Source organism: Schistocerca gregaria, chromosome 2 (genome assembly GCF_023897955.1).
Source record: "Schistocerca gregaria isolate iqSchGreg1 chromosome 2, iqSchGreg1.2, whole genome shotgun sequence".
In the NCBI taxonomy this organism is placed as follows: Eukaryota; Metazoa; Arthropoda; class Insecta; order Orthoptera; family Acrididae; genus Schistocerca; species Schistocerca gregaria.
In genome coordinates this window covers 54,779,862-54,797,083 of record NC_064921.1, presented here as the reverse complement: position 1 = coordinate 54,797,083, position 17,222 = coordinate 54,779,862, and the positions used below count along the sequence as shown (strand labels likewise).

At 38.9% G+C, this 17,222-nt stretch overlaps 1 protein-coding gene across 2 annotated transcripts in view; it reads right to left on the bottom strand.

Annotated features, from left to right (window-relative positions):
• Positions 1 to 9,252, bottom strand: part of LOC126336299 (26S proteasome non-ATPase regulatory subunit 1) — a 330,884-nt gene extending 321,632 nt beyond the window's left edge. The window contains exons 1-3 of one of the 2 annotated variants that reach the window (XM_049999836.1): positions 8,942 to 9,252; positions 8,595 to 8,712; positions 4,414 to 4,583 (exon numbers count right to left, since the gene is read on the bottom strand). In XM_049999836.1, the coding sequence (XP_049855793.1) occupies positions 4,414 to 4,583; positions 8,595 to 8,712; positions 8,942 to 8,960 (307 nt within the window). In that variant the 5' untranslated portion in view covers positions 8,961 to 9,252. The remainder of the gene's footprint in view (positions 1 to 4,413; positions 4,584 to 8,594; positions 8,713 to 8,941) is intronic. The other variant, XM_049999837.1, reaches the window with a different exon arrangement.
• Between the last annotated feature and the right edge of the window lie 7,970 nt (positions 9,253 to 17,222).

Here is a 17,222-nt window from a genome sequence, read left to right as displayed (position 1 = left end):
ATGGCATAAATGAAGTGCTGTTCCTAAAAGTGTCAAGTTTTGAATAAGAGTCAAATGATCTGTGATTTTACAAATTCATCACCCCCTTTCACACTTAGCAATTAATTTGCTTAAAGGAAATTTACTTTTAAAGTAACACTTCTAAAGTCATCATTCACAATATTTTCCCATGACCTGTTAGAAATGTGAATAGTTACGACATCATGCTCATCGAAAGCCATTTGTTGCATTGCATAGTCTTCACCCTAAAGCCTTTCACACATTTCGCTGTCAGCACACACTTGGGTGTGGTGTGTTTTGTTGTTGCCAATGGCACATTTTCTTTGCAACTTAAGTTTTATTTTGATATTATTCACTCGTTTATGTTTTATTGCTGCAGTATTATTCTTCGGTAGTGGCTAAAGTAAAATTCTTTGTTGGAGTATCAGTTCTTACCTGTCAAAATTACAAAATTAACTGAAAACTAAAACAATAAAAAATTCTAGTAATTCTGAAATATTCCCAGGTTTTCCACAATGAAAAAATTTACACTTCCTGGGGTGTATGCACCCTGTAATACTATGCCATCTGAAGGCCTATAACTGAAACAAGTTTTAAACATTTTTGTTTTGAATACTGATATAGCAGTATGCGCCAGTTACACTCCTGCATCTATTGTAATACTGACAAATTAGTTCCTAGACTACTGTTGTTGTTGTTGTTGTCTTCAGTCCTGAGACTGGTGTGATGCAGCTCTCCATGCTACTCTATCCTGTGCAAGCTGCTTCATCTCCCAGTACCTACTGCAACCTACATCCTTTGGAATCTGCTTAGTGTACTCATCTCTCGGTCTCCCTCTACGATTTTTACCCTCCACGCTGCCCTCCAACACTAAATTTGTGATCCCTTGATGCCTCAAAACATGTCCTACCAACCGATCCCTTCTTCTAGTCAAGTTGTGCCACAAACTTCTCTTCTCCCCAATCCTATTCAATACCTCCTCATTAGTTACGTGATCTATCCACCTTATCTTCAGTATTCTTCTGTAGCACCACATTTCGAAAGATTCTATTCTCTTCTTGTCCAAACTAGTAATCGTCCATGTTTCACTTCCATACATGGCTACACTCCATACAAATACTTTCAGAAACGACTTCCTGATACATAAATCTATATTCGATGTTAACAAATTTCTCTTCTTCAGAAACGCTTTCCTTGCCATTGCCAGTCTACATTTTATATCCTCTCTACTTCGACCATCATCAGTTATTTTACTTCCTAAATAGCAAAACTCCTTTACTACTTTAAGTGTCTCATTTCCTAATCTAATTCCCTCAGCATCACCCGATTTAATTTGACTACATTCCATTATCCTCGTTTTGCTTTTGTTGATGTTCATCTTATATCCTCCTTTCAAGACACTGTCCATTCCGTTCAACTGCTCTTCCAAGTCCATTGCCGTCTCTGACAGAATTACAATGTCATCGGCGAACCTCAAAGTTTTTAATTCTTCTCTATGGATTTTAATACCTACTCCGAATTTTTCTTTTGTTTCCTTCACTACTTGCTCAATATACAGATTGAATAACATCGGGGAGAGACTACAACACTGTCTCACTCCCTTCCCAACCACTGTTTCCCTTTCATGTCTCTCGACTCTTATAACTGCCATCTGGTTTCTGTACAAATTGTAAATAGCCTTTCGCTCCCTGTATTTTACCCCTGCCACCTTTAGAATTTGAAAAAGAGTATTCCAGTCAACATTGTCAAAAGCTTTCTCTACGTCTACAAATGCTAGAAACGTAGGTTTGCCTTTTCTTAATCTTTCTTCTAAGATAAGTCGTAAGGTCAGTATTGCCTCAAGTGTTCCAACATTTCGACGGAATCCAAACTGATCCTCCCCGAGGTCCGCATCTACCAGTTTTTCCATTCGTCTGAAGAATTCGCGTTAGTATTTTGCAGCTGTGACTTATTAAACTGATAGTTCGGTAATTTTCACATCTGTCAAAAACCTGCTTTCTTTGGGATTGGAATTATTATATTCTTGAAGTCTGAGGGTATTTCGCCTGTCTCATACATCTTGCTCACCAGCTGGTAGTTTTTTGTCATGACTGGCTCCCCTGAGGCCGTCAGTAGTTCTAATGGTTGTTGTCTACTCCCGTGGCCTTGTTTCGACTCTGTCAAACTCTTCATGCAGTATCGTATCTCCCATTTCGTCTTCATCTACATCCTTTCCATTTCCATAATATTGTCCTCAAGTACGTCACCCTTGTATAAACCTTCTATATACTCCTTCCACCTTTCTGCCTTCCCTTCTTTGCTTAGAACTGGGTTCCCATCTGAGCTCTTGATGTTCATACAAGTGGTTCTCTTATCTCTAAAGGTCTCTTTAATTTTCCTGTAGGCAGTATCTATCTTACCCCTAGTGAGATAAGCTTCTACATCCTTACATTTGTCCTCTAGCCATCCCTACTTAGCCATTTTGCACTTCCTGTCGATTTCATTTTTGAGACGTTTGTATTCCTTTTTGCCTGCTTCATTTACTGCATTTTTATATTTTCTCCTTTCATCAATTAAATTCAATATTTCTTCTGTTACCCAAGGATTTCTAGCAGCCCTCGTCTTTTTACCTACTTTATCCTCTGCTGCCTTCACTACTTCATCCCTCAGAGCTACCCATTCTTCTTCTACTGTATTTCTTTCCCCTATTCCTGTCAATTGTCCCCTTATGCTCTCCCTGAAACTCTGTACAACCTCTGGTTCTTTCAGTTTATCCAGGTCCCATCTCCTTAATTTCCCACATTTTTGCAGTTTCTTCAGTTTTAATCTACAGGTCATAACCAATAGATTGTGGTCCGAGTCCACATCTGCCCCTGGAAATGTCTTACAACTTAAAACCTGGTTCCTAAATTTCTGTCTTACCATTATATAATCTATTTGATACCTTTTAGTATCTCCAGGGTTCTTCCATGTATACAACCTTCTTTCATGATTCTTAAACCAAGTGTTAGCTATGATTAAGTTGTGCTCCGTGCAAAATTCTACTAGGCGGATTCCTCTTTCATTTCTTAGCCCCAATCCATATTCACCTACTATGTTTCCTTCTCTCCCTTTTCCTACACTCGAATTCCAGTCACCCATTACTATTAAATTTTCGTCTCCCTTCACTATCTGAACAATTTCTTTTATTTCATCGTACTTTTCTTCAATTTCTTCATCATCTGCAAAGCTAGTTGGCATATAAACTTTTACTACTGTAGTAGGTGTGGGCTTCGTATCTATCCTAGACTACTATTAAGTTTTAATTAGAACTTTTTACAACACCATATTGCAAACAACAGCTGGTCAATTTTGAAAGCATTATTATGGATCTGGTTTACAAGAATATCAAGGTGCAATAATGCGTTTGATAAAAACATAGTAAATAACTCCTTAAAAAAAATAAAAAATCTGTTTCAACCAAGCCCCTAGTGAACTACATGAAGTAGTTCTAATCTTGCACTCAATCACTACCGTCCACTAGATCAGATTGGGGTTAGAATATTCACAGCGCACTTTCAGAGAAACTTCCCAGCCTTAAATGATTTATGGAATCTGTGAAAATCTAAATCCAGATGGTCAGTGAAGGATAAAACCGCTGCCCTCAAGGATGTGTCCAGAGTCTCACCACTATCACCTCACCTGGTCGTAACCAGTAAATTACAAAATACAGTCAAAAGCCAAGATGGATCTAATAGCTTTTGGCTTTCCGTCCTCTCCATTCCACAATTTAGACTGTAGTTTCACCTCTAAAGCATACCAGCATATCCCAGTTCGGTCAGTTGCATCACATTGCCACATGTCCTTTGGATTATGCTTAGTCTCATGCTTCCTCAAGTGTTATTGGTCCAGATAGATCAAACAACCCACACATCGACACTTGACTTCTATGTATGCAGGTTATCATCCCACATGTTACAGTCCTATTAATAGGAGATGCCTAGCATTCCAACAATAATTTAACGCAAAACCTAAGTAGGCCATCTCAACTGCATGAAATGCTCATGTGATCACACTAGCAAACACTTCTCCAGTAATAGATAGTCATCAATCCTCATGAACTTCCCTCTGAATTTAAGTGGCCCTTAGTCCACATTTTTTAAACTGATGGTATTTTCACGTAATTTGTGGTACTGGTTACTTCAGATAGCTGGCAACAGACAACTGTGTATTGCACACGTTTGAAAGTTTTGACAAAGCCATTACAGTAACAGCATTATCATTATCAACAGCTGTGTTGCTTAGTTAAGTTCCTCTTAATCTAAAAAAAATTACAACACCACCAACCAATTCTTAAAGACACTTTCGTAACAACTGACAATGCAAGAGAAATTACAAGTGACATTTAAAAGAAAAAATGTGTGGGCTGCCACTGTTACACAAGCAATGTCTTACCAATAGTTGTATCCACGTATTCACTATGGCCATTAACGTCAAATAAGTCTCCAGCTCCTAAGGCGTATGTCAAGGAGTCTTCAAATGATCCCAGATGATAGTACACCTTGCTTGCCACCAGAGCTGCTAGCTCATGTTGGTTGAAGCCCCTGTCCTCGTGAAGAATTTCACTAAAGTGGATGACAAAATGCATTAACATTTATTTCTCACAAGAACATAGATCACAAAAATACCATACACAATCTTCAAGCTCACTTTTTTTTGAGAAAGCTGTTAGAGACCACCAACAAATTTACAAATTTGATTTTACACAAGGAATAGTAGCACTGTATTGAATCCTGCAATGTGCTGTTTAAAGATAAATTAAATGGAGGCAACTGCAGTCACATCTGATACACAGTAATACAGAGGGTATTTTTTGATGCAAATTGCTCCCTGGCTTTATGAGAAAAACACTAACAATCAATAAAATTGTCTGAGGCTCAAAATGAAGTTGACTAAGCTGTAGCTACACGAAATCATACCTGTGCTGCTGTAGTTAGCTTCCCAGCCAATGCAATTGTTCAGGAAATGTGAAGTTGTCACTCTGCACATGAAATGTGCATTATTAATCTTCAGAAAACCCACCCTAAAAAATGCGCACCAACCTTTATACAAGGTTTATCCAGAAATGTGTACCATTTCATTGTATTGCCACCACAGCAATAGTGTCGCAGATTTGCACGTTCACACTTATCTCTGGTTCATTGTCTTTCAATTGACACCATTACAGCCAGAATGCGTTGAGTTTACACTTGCTTGAGAATGTTAATGAGAAAATTCATGAAAATTGATGGTTCACAATAAAAATGCTCTGATGTGTTTCCATAAATTTCAAAAAATGTTTTGCACGATATTGTCACAGCCTCCTCCTTACCCCCACCCAGTCGTCACTCCCGTGTGTGTGTGTGTGTGTGTGTGTGTGTGTGTGTGTGTGTGTGTGTGTGTGTGCGCACGCGCGCAGTGGCTGCAGCTTATCTCTTAGACTACATAACTGGTTCAGTATAGTACAGTGGGGGCGTCGGCCAGGGGAGAGGTGGGAAGGAGGAGGGGGGGGGGGGGCGGAAAAGGAGAGACATAAGAAGACTGTGTGGTGGTGCAGGCTGTGAAGTCATCATTGAAATGAAGGATATCATATTTGGCAGCATTTTCAGCAACAGGGGGGTCCATTTGTATTTTGGCCACAGTTTGTCAGTAGCCATTCATGCAGACAGCTTATTGGTTGTCATGCCTACACAGAATGCAGCTTATCTTGTAGACCACATTACTGGTTCCACAGGTAGCCCTGCCTTTGATGGAATAGGTGATGGTGAACGGACTGGAGTAGGCGGTGGTGGGAGGATGTATAGGACAGGTCTGGCATCTAGGTCTATTACAAAGGTATGAGCCGTGAGGTAATGGGTTGGAAGCAGGGATTGTGTCAGGATGGACGAGTATATTATGTAGGTTCGGTGGATGGTGGAATACCACTGTAGGAGGGTTGGGAAGGATAGTGGCCAGGACATTTCTCATTCCATGACCCAATGAGAGAGAATCAAAACCCTGGCAGAGAATGTAATTCAGTTGCTCCTGGGTGGTACCGAGCTCTGTGGGCGGACGGTGGGACTGTGGGAGGTGGTGGGAGACTGGAATAATAAGGAACAGGAGATTTGTTTTTGTACACGATTGGGAGGACAATTACGGCCAGCGAAGGCTTCAGTGAGACCCTCAGTGCATTTCGAGAGGAACTGCTCACCACTGCAGATGCGACGACCTCGGGTGGCTAGACTGTTGAGAAGGGACCTCTTGGTATGGAATGGGTGGCAGCTGTTGAACTGGAGGGTTTTTTGTTTTGTTTTGCTGTAGGGTGCAAAAAACAACTTGGGTCATAAGTGCCCATGTCAGAACTATATAACTAAAATACAGAAAGGAGGTAAACGACTATTGAAGTGGAGGTATAGCTGGTGGTTATCAGGTTTGATATGGACAGAGGTACTGATGTAGTCATCTTTGAAGTGGAGGTCAACATCTAGGAAGGTGGCTTGTTGAGTTGAGTAGGACCAAGTGAAGCAAATGGGGGAGAAGATGTTGAGGTTCTGGTGGAATATGGACAAGGTATCCTCACCTTCGATCCAGATAATAAAGATGTCATCAATTAATCTGAAACAGGTGAGGGGATGATAGGGATGAATTATTATACAGAATCATGCTTGTGATTAAACATGAGTGTCACATCATTCCAGAATCGAAACAACAGCCGATATAGTAGAGGCGCTCCATGATCCCTCCCTACCCCTCACCCCCTCCCAAAAAAATAGAAAAAAAATTATGTTTGCACAAATGAATCAAGTGTGCTGTGTTCTGTGACAGACAGGACATCCTGATTGTTGAGTCCCTTCCCAGAGGTGATACCATCAGTGGGGTTCGATACTGTGAAACATTGAGAAAACTTCATCGCGTAATTCAAAAGATTAGGTGTGGAATGCTCAGTCATGCATTGTGTTGCTCCATGACATTAAGTTCACCATGCAATCGCGATCTCGCACATCTGACCACCACTTGTTCTTGAACTCTGAAGGGTGATTTTGGCACTTTGACAGTGACAATGATGGGGGGGGGGGGGGGGGGGGGAGGTGGGAGGGGGTTCAGCAGTGGGTGTATTCACAGACTGAATCTTTCTATGAAGAATCTAAGCTTGACCTCAGGCTCCCAACAAATCAGCCTGTCACCACAACCAACATTCCAAAAACAAACACGGATAGAAAAAACCATCAGAAATTAATCATTCATTAACAAACCCAATTTTGATACTGTTGTAACAATCAGTAGCCTAAAAAACATTATAACAAGTCGATTTCAATTCAAATTGGTACCAATATATCCAATACACATATCTAGTTTAAGGAAAGACCATCACATAAAAGGAAATTTAGAGCATGTTAGTTGTGATATCTAAACAATGCTCACCAAATAGATACCACCCAGAACCTCACTAACAAATTAAACAGCAAAATTTGACCTACACAGGGTGCTCCGGGAGGTATAACTACTTCGGCATTACAGAAGAGTGATCTACTGCCTGCTTTGATATGGTGGAAATGGCTACTTCCAGCAGTAACAAAAATGTTTTGTTTGTGTATAATATACCAAATACTAATTTAATGTAACTAATTTTTGCAACTGAAGATAGCATTTTTCCACCTAATCTAACTGGAAAACTCGGCAGGAACACTACATTAGAAATGAACACAATTAGGCATATCTAAGAATGACAGTGCTACACCTAACCATGTAATGGCAAACTATTATTGGAAATTAATAAATAATCAAAGCAAAAAAGTGTGAAATGGAATTTCTGTAAGACAGTTGCAGTCCTCAACTGCATCCATTTTGCTTTCTAAAGGCTGTGGTCTACAGCTTTCAATAGACTCAGGAATGACTTCTTAGAATCACAAAAGGCTACTTTTTTTTAAATTTACAACTAGTTTCTATAACAGATCTAGTGACAAAAGTATAGCATCTACGGGCAGTTTGTTGACATCACACATACAAATAAGAATTAGGGAAAATTGGGGTCAAACCCCATCAAAAGGCAAGATCAGAGACAAATGAGGCGCAAGAGCCCACAATAAACAGTATCGTGGCTCTACAAATACTGAAGTTTGTTATGGAAGTATGGTGCTCCATGTTGGCATTCAGGATATGTGATATCAACAAATCGTCGTCCAAAGCTGTATTGTAATATTAAGCCAACTCAGGACGTACGACTCAAACACGTCGTAAATATTTTTCTTTTAAATAATGACACAGCAGTGTCAGCCTGTTTGAAGATATCCCTTCTGAAGCTGTTGTAACGTTGACAGATTTTGGTTAAGCTATTTTAGTAGGTATGTTTGATAGTCAACAGACAAGGCATCTGTCTGTGAATCAATTTGCGAAATTAACGGCACTGTTAGTGACAAAATATGTTTTTTATGTGTAATTTACGATTTTCTAATTTAATTTAACCAATTTTTCTAAATGATTGCGACATTATGCCACCTAATCAATATGCTGAAAAATTTAGCAACAGCTAGTAATTCTTCAAGGAAATTTTCAGATATGCATTCCTGTTTAAAATTTTAAATATCTAAAACACGGCAAATTTTTATTAAAGTACTTACATTTTCTCTATTGCTTCTGATATTTCTGGCCAAAATTCGTCGACGATTAAGTCGAGTTTCTTCAGTGCGAAAACCTTGAGTTCCGGCATGGGTTCGTCTAACAGGGAAATAATCCCCGCTGCAAAATATTATCAGAATTTAAAAATAATAAGTATACAACCCAAAACGATGGAGTACTGTTGTATTTCAACAAGCCCCATCGTGTTTACAAATGAAGCTCGTCATGACATTACGTGACTTGCAACTTCGTTAGAACTATTAATTGCTAATATGAAACTAGCTGTATATTACGCCAGAATGAAATGTCATATATTTGATTACTTCCAGCACAAATAACTTATACAAACCTGCTGATGTTATATTCATTACTGCTGCTTACAGTTTACACGCCTACAAACGAACACAAACTCTTTGCACAGATTACAGCAGTACAGCTGAAGCACAGTTGCTACATAACAATTGAAGCGCTGACCAATGAATTTACTGTGCAAGGTATCCAAAGTCAATATTTTAGGCAGACAAGTACAACCACGCCTCCTACTAACTTACTACCAGTATATTAAATTATAAGAATGGTTTATATGCAAATAAAAATTTAGCTTCTTTAAATAGTCATGAAAATAAGAAGTCAATGAAACAAAATTGTCATGAGAATTCTTAATATGATTATTTAGCCACCTTTTAAGCGAGCAAGCACAACCGAAAGCTTAACAGAGAACAACAATTCTGGATCTTTCGTTTTCGATTGCAGTAAATAAGAAAAATGCGATTTGTACTCTTACAAGTCGTGTGTGAGCAATTTTTAAAATAAGATCAAAACTTTACATAAACTGAATAGATATTGATTCAATAAGAATAGACGGTGACCCATTCGGGAAAGGAGGAGGTCACCTCCCCCCTCCCCCCCCCCTACCACCCTTCACCGTTCGACGTGGAGGTATGCTCTCAGGATCTATAGGATACTGAAGCTCTTCTGAAAATGAGCATCAGAATGTATTAATCGTCGAGTTTTGAGACAAAACGCAAACTGAAACCGATTGAAGGGCAAAAGAAGTAACGAGCTGTCACTGCTCAGCAACATCAACAATAACCAGCAAAGAATGTATGTCTTGCACATTTTCTTCAAATGAAGAACCAAGTGCCATTCCCAAGTGATGTCTTTAAAGCCGTTATTAGATGATAAATAGCAAATAACAATTGCAACAAACACAAAATAGTCCGACTAAAAGCACTTCTCAAACAAATATGAATATATTATATAATCATAACTAAACCAATTGATATTAGAGTGATGCAGGTGCTCCTTTTATGTCTTTTTTGATTATCTCAATGAGAATGTTGGTAAATATTATCCTACGGCTTTAGGTAAAGTACTATCCACAATAGATTTTGAATACAAGTATTTAAAATCACGAATCTCAAGACATTTAGAAAGAAAAGAATTCTAATGTATCTGTCTACAAGGGAGGTGATTGACAAATTTGCGGAAGACAAGCACTCATATGGATAAAAGGTGTCAGCACACTTACCAAACCGCAAAGCGCACTGCCAGGGACTTTCTAGAAATGTGGACACTGAACTGATGGAGCAAGAACTGAAAAAAGTTGTTCAGTCTACCATTCCTATCACACACGTGCATAAGATGATGAACAAATAAACCAATTATGTACAATGAGCAACAAACCCCAATAAAAACATACAGTCGCCTTTGAGCCACAATTTCTGCCAAAACATGTGACACTATTATGGTACAAGGTGTAATGTTAGGTACTACATAGTGAGACAATTGTTCCAGTATCTTCGATGTGGCCATCTTGGTAGCCATGTCAACAATCAGTAACTCGATAAAATACATATGGAGCGAACCAGTGCCAAATAATACTGTATACTGTAAAGGTGCGTTTATACCTGTTTCACTTTCAAAGCATAATAGGCAAGATGCAAGGACTGCATGCACTGGTGTAATGTCACGCATGCCTCCGATGTGTGTGCATAGGCCTCCATGCACGGGTGCAGGAGACTCCCATTCCAGTCAGGGCGAAACATGCAACAGTCATGCATATGTTCACAGTTCTTTCCATTTATTTGTTTGTTTGACAGTCACTGATAGCGAAAAGATTCAGTTTTTTGTATGTTTTTGCATTAGCACAATCGCTGATGGAGCTAATGAGAAATAAATAGAATTTGCGGAGAATAGTCGTTGTTTTCCTTGTTTGTGATTCATCAAGTCTGAACACTACAAAGACGTAATTACGAGAAATTACTGTCTACAGTATAACAGTGTATAACATACCAATAATGAAGGAAACACTAAAAAAAGAGACGAAAAATCTTTGTTCCTGCCTCACATGCGTACATAATGACTACATGTCGAAGAAGAAAATTAGTTCCCAAGTCGTTAATGTGCCAAAAGCGTCCTGGTTTCTCTGCGAGCTACTGTCATTTATTCATAGTGGAGAAGTGACAAAGCCTGGCACAGAAACTTTCACAACTCCATTTGGGAGAGAGGTAAGTTTTCATCACTGTAAAACTACATGTTTGTTGTCGCAAGCCATCACACAATGTCGGAAGTGAATAAATAATATTATTTTCATGTACTTATTTATTGTAGAGTATGCATGGGGACAAGAGTGAGGACTTTGACTGCTCCACAGATGATCCTGTAGTGGGCTGGGCTGTGAAGCTTACCGCACATCGCTCAACAAATTACGTAATGCGATATTGTAAATGTCTTTACGGCAATACCTCAGTGTTGTCACAGCTCTATAGACAGACAGGGAGGGGGAGTAGCCTCACACAAAAAACACAGAACACATATTTGCGACAGTCGTACAACACAATACAGAAAAACCAATAAAAATTATGCTGATGTCTAGTCAGCTATTCGCCAATATAGATATACCATAATCTCCTGTTAATGAGCGCCCTTAATGGGTAATAAGGGGTAACTCGTTACAGGGACATGACTAGCTTGAGAGAATTCTAGCAGTTCAATGGATGGAACTAATGGGATTAGCACACACATTATATGCATGTGCAAATAAGAGTAGACACTACTTCTAAACACATATGTGTATGTGCACTAGAGGGGCTACAACTCGTGAATGTGTAGAAAGGGGTACTCATAGCATGCTTTCTGTTCGTTTAGATATTTATTTATTAGCCTTTCAGAACATCTACCAAGCAGCTGACTTCGTTAATTGAAGTTGTATATGTATATTTACCTTTTAATTTTTAACAGTTTCATTTGTAAAACATTTACAAATTGATGATTTTCATTATATAATTTACATTCTGGCTTATCTCATTACATATCTACACAATCATACATAGATAAGTGCATCTTCTCTCCCATTATATCAGCATATTAATTACAGAAGTTGAAATGTAACAGTTTATTTTTCATACGATTTCGAAACCAATTTGAACTGTATGATTAAATGTTGCATCATTAGGTAGGATACCTGTAAGTAATTTCGTCCTTAGAGCTCTGTAACGTAATTTTCAGCAACTTTGTGTCAAAATACTCATCAATATATTTTCCATTCATTGGTAGATACATGCATTCTCAGTTCGTCCAATTGCAATTACTGTTTTTATTTATGAACAGTCAAGCAACAAAAAGAGATACCAGATATACTGTACTTGTATTGTTTGAAACCTGTAACATCTCTATTTATCATATTGCCAGCTTGCTACGCTATTGGCTAACATAACAACATGTAATTACGTTATAATTACTGTAATTCGTAAAATGAAAGCAGATTAACAATGTAAAAAAGTTTTTATTAGGGCTACTGTACTTTTTATTGAAATTTTGTTCACACTAAAAAATTATGTACTCATATTTGAAACAGGAAACACTGTAGGAATGTTTAGAATGATCCAGTTTCAGTGTAATTAACAAAAATATAATTAGCATCGTTTATTTGTGTCATCTCATTCATTTTTCCACGACAACAAGATATATGTAATCATTTTTATGTCACATCCATGCATTTCTATTGTAACAACTGGATAACATCTTTTATATGGCTCTGAGCACTATGAGACTCAACTTCTGAGGTCATTACTCCCCTAGAACTTAGAACTAGTTAAACCTAACTAACCTAAGGACATCACATACATCCATGCCTGAGGCAGGATTCGAACCTGCGACCGTAGCGGTCTCGCGGTTCCAGACTGAGCGCCTAGAACCACACGGCCACTTCAGTCAGCATCTTTTGCAATTAACAACAACTTTCGAAACTGTAATTAGAGAAATTTACTACATACAACAATGTATCAGTTGTCAGCGAGAATATATAAGTCACATTACACAATGTATTGGAGGCCCTGTATGATGTAAGATCTTGAGTAGCACTCTGTGATGTAACAAATTTTACACCTGGAATGACAACTGACCACTCACATATTTTGAAAACCATGCTGTACTCTGGTCCTTTCTTACGTAAAAAACTTACAGGAAATATCAACTGCAGCGAAGCAACGAAATGAAGATAAGTTCTGTTCAAAGTTTATTACCTTGAACAAATTGAGCTATACCCATCACATTTCAAGATCATTTGTTTCAGCTACCATTGAGGAAGGTAATGTTCTGTAATGATATTTACTTTGAACTAGTTTCTGTTTACAACGTTTACACCTAGAAAGTCAGATACACTGCAAAGTACACATATATTCCTCCAGTTATACAGTTCATGTGACTGAAAAAGTATATTGTGATTATACAGCTATGATACTCTCATTTACTAGTAATTAGTGATTTTTTCCACATTATACATGTCCATCTGGTTACTTTGAAGGTATTCTTCTACTGAATAATACTTCATTTTTTAGAACCACACCTTTAATTCTGTCTGCCTCGATAGCTGAATAGTCAGTGCGAAGGACTCTAATGCTGGGGATCTAGATTCGATTCCTAGTTCTGACGAGTTTTTTTCTTTTGGTGGGAGGACTAGACTGGAGTTTTCTGAGCCTTGTGATGGCAATTGAGGAGCAGCTACAAGCCTAGAAGGTCGACAAGAGCTGGAAGTGCTGTTTGCTGACCCCATGCCCCTCCACACAGCATCTGCTACTGAATGACTGAAGGTTTTTACCGGTTGTCGCGGCCGCGGTGGTCTCGCGGTTCTAGTCCGGAACCTTGTGATTGCTACAGTCGCAGGTTCGAATCCTGCCTCGGGCATGGATGTGTGTGATGTCCTTAGGTTAGTTAGGTTTAAGTAGTTCTAAGTTCTAGGGGACTGATGACCACAGCAGTTGAGTCCCATACTGCTCAGAGTCATTTGAACCATTTGAACTGGTTATCGCAGTTTGTTATACATCTTCAGACTTAAGTGTGTGTTCTTATTATGTGTCAGTGACAGCCTTAAATATGACATGTAGTTTTTGATGGTACTGTGCACATACACATTACATTTTTGGAGTAAATTTCTTTATATTTCTTTGACATATATTAAGTAATTATACATATAACATCATTGGAATATCATTATATTAGAAAGATTGAAGTGTTTCTTACATGATTCTCTAGGGTCAGTCTATGAATAAATCAGACTGCTTTTTTCCACCACCTCCAAAATGCAGTTTATACCTAGTTGATTTCCGCATAAGAGTACCATACACAGTAGCTGTGACTGAAAGAATGCACAGTGAATGGGAATTCGTAATTTTAATTTTTTATGGTGTACTCTCATAGTTTTCTTATTGGTAATTTTGCACGTTTTTCAGAGTTCATAAGTGTAGTAATAAGACAAAAATAATGTATTTTTCCAGCAGAGTTTATAACATATAAGCTGTTTGCAAAAAGCATTCTTTGTACTGAATGTTTCTTATTCTAGAAATGAAATGGGCTGAACAAGCATTAAGCATCTGAATACAGGCATACAATGAGTAAAGGTGACTGTATGATCTTCATGTATGTTATCAATCGTTTATTTCTGAGTAAATATGGAAGTAACTCCTTCATGTGTTTTTCGATTTCTATACATAGCACATTACTTAATGAAAGTTCACATTTGATGTGATTACATCTTTTTTTTAAGGCCAGGAAGAAGAAACTATTGTTGGAAAGAGAGTCAGTTTATATCATGAATAAACAGGTGGTTTACATCTTTCTTCTGATACGGTTAAATTGCTCCCTACATTACTGACAAGGGGAGGAGATGACGTTTGCAACGCGGATTTGCTGCAAACTTCGTACAGTCGTAGTACTCTATGAGGACAACAAAATGTGTAAGCAGTAGCGCGTACTTCTCAAGCGTTACTGAGAAAATCGCAAAATAATTTCGGTCGTCGAGTATATATATCTGTGCATGGCCATTTTAACCAGGAAGACGCTGCAGCTGAGTGGTGCCTGCACGGTAGCTCAGCATGTTCGGTAAGATCGTTAGCTTCCCTTTCTAATAAAAGAACTGAGCGAACAGATGAATGAACAAGATGAATGGGTATCATTGGACATCTTCCATGAACAAATTCTACGAACAATATAGAACAAAATGGTTTTAAAAAAAAACGTGTTTGGCGTTCAAGCCGCTGGATCGCTGGATCGAGTTGCGTTCGCCAGTTTTTTTTTTTATTTTCAATACAGTCATTTTCTTTATTATTTATATTACAACTGATATAATGGGGAAAGTATGTGTAATCAGATAAAATTTTATTAAATTTACAATATTATTTGGCAGTCTACTAATTTTTATTATCACAAATAATGTAATATTCATAACTATCGACTAGTAAACGACCAAATGCATAAAGTCACACTGAAAATGTATGCTTGTCCGTGATTTGAGAAATCCCTTATACCTGGAAAGAGCCCGAAACGACTTGTTACCTCAAAGTTTTGACCAGCACAGGCTGCTTTCGAAAGATGTACAATTAATCGTCGCTTTCGACATTATGAGTACGAGGATGGTATTTTTCTTAAAAACATGGAAAACATAAAGTTAAATGGCACCAGCTCCATTGAATAAATGCTATGCTTCCGCGTACACAAGATCTATAGCCGTTTTCTGTGGAAAAACAAACCTTGTTAACAATTTCAAAAACCTCTCTTTCAGACGATAGTTTGGAAGCAAACCATGCATAACACAGTATTTCCTTAAAAATCGGCGCTGATAATTGGTTATGCAGTATCGAGTGTATTTTCATAGCGTCAATAAAAAAATTTGTTCTATAATGTTGGCTGAATTTGTTCAGGGCGGGCGTCCGATAACACCCATTCAGTTTGTTCGTTCATCTGTTTGCTCAGTTTTTTTTTTATTAGAAAGGGAAGCTAACGCTCTGACCGAACACGCTGTGCTACCGTATCGTTACCACTCGGCTGCAGTCGCTTCATGGTTAAAATGTACACGCACAGATATATATTCGACGACCGAAATTATCTTGCGATTTTCTCATTAATGATTGAGAAGTACGCGCTACTGCTTACACATTTTGTTGTCCTCATGGAGTACTACGAGTGTACGGAGCTTGCAGTAAATCCGCCTTCCAAACGTCGTGGTCTCCCCTTGTGAGCCACTTGAGAGAATTCCTTTCAGCTTCATCAACAGCACCTCTTCAAAACAAGCTATGTGCACTCTCACAAATTTCCGAAGTTCCTACATACCTCCAGGCGCCAATTCCTTCATTAATAGATAATATATCCTCCGCCACGTTCCATTCTTTACAGCGAGGCTCAAACCCAACAACATTTGGCTGTTCGCAATAGTTTCCTTCAGTAGTGGGGCAAGGGGGCCATAAGCGCGTTCTTTTAGTGTGGACTGCTTACATTCAGGAGCAAGTATACATTCAGAGGCAAATCTAATGTTCTCTTTTGATTGACAGGCCCTCACCTATTGTTCTGCCATGCGGATTATGACCCCCTGAGGATAATCTGTCCTTCTGAGAAACCTGCCCCATCCCTCCCCCTCCCGCTCCTCCTCTCAACCCCTCAGGAAATCTCCAATCCTCTTACCTCCCTCTCACTGATACCGGTACACTTTCAGGCCTGAGTTATTCGAATAGCCCCCTCCCAATCTATCAGTATGACTGACTGCTTAGTTAAATTGACCAGTTAATTAACCTCCCTCTGGTAAACCTTCCAACCCTCCTTTACCCTCTCCCCCAGCCTGGAAATTGGCGGCTCTGTGCTGGAGAGAAAGGATCTCATGATAGGAAATTCAATTATGTAGCAGAGGGTATGCTGTTTTTCTATAAAGAAATTCATTTTGTAGGGGTTGGAGCTCTCTTACTCATCATTGTCTGCTGTTTGGGAAGATGCAGGTTTTGTAAAATACATCGAAAAGAAGTAATTAAATCGATCGCTTTTTTATTCCGATCACGCAAGGAATACTGCCTCAAACACCCATCACATGTAATCACACTGTTAAAAATCTTTAGATTGCGAAGTACACACCATCCACCATCTCGTTCCCAGTGCCAGCTCGCACCACTGCACATGCAAGTTTCTCGGGGTCTCACAAAGCTAAGCGCCCGTCAGTAGTCGCGCCACACGGCAGTGTCCAAGAGTGTCGGCTCAGGGTCCGCGACTGCCAGACCAGATGTCTCCCTAGCCCCCGAACATTAGCCGGCGGCAATCCTTTGGTACTTGACACACAAGAAATTTATGTCGAAACGCGTGCTCTCTCT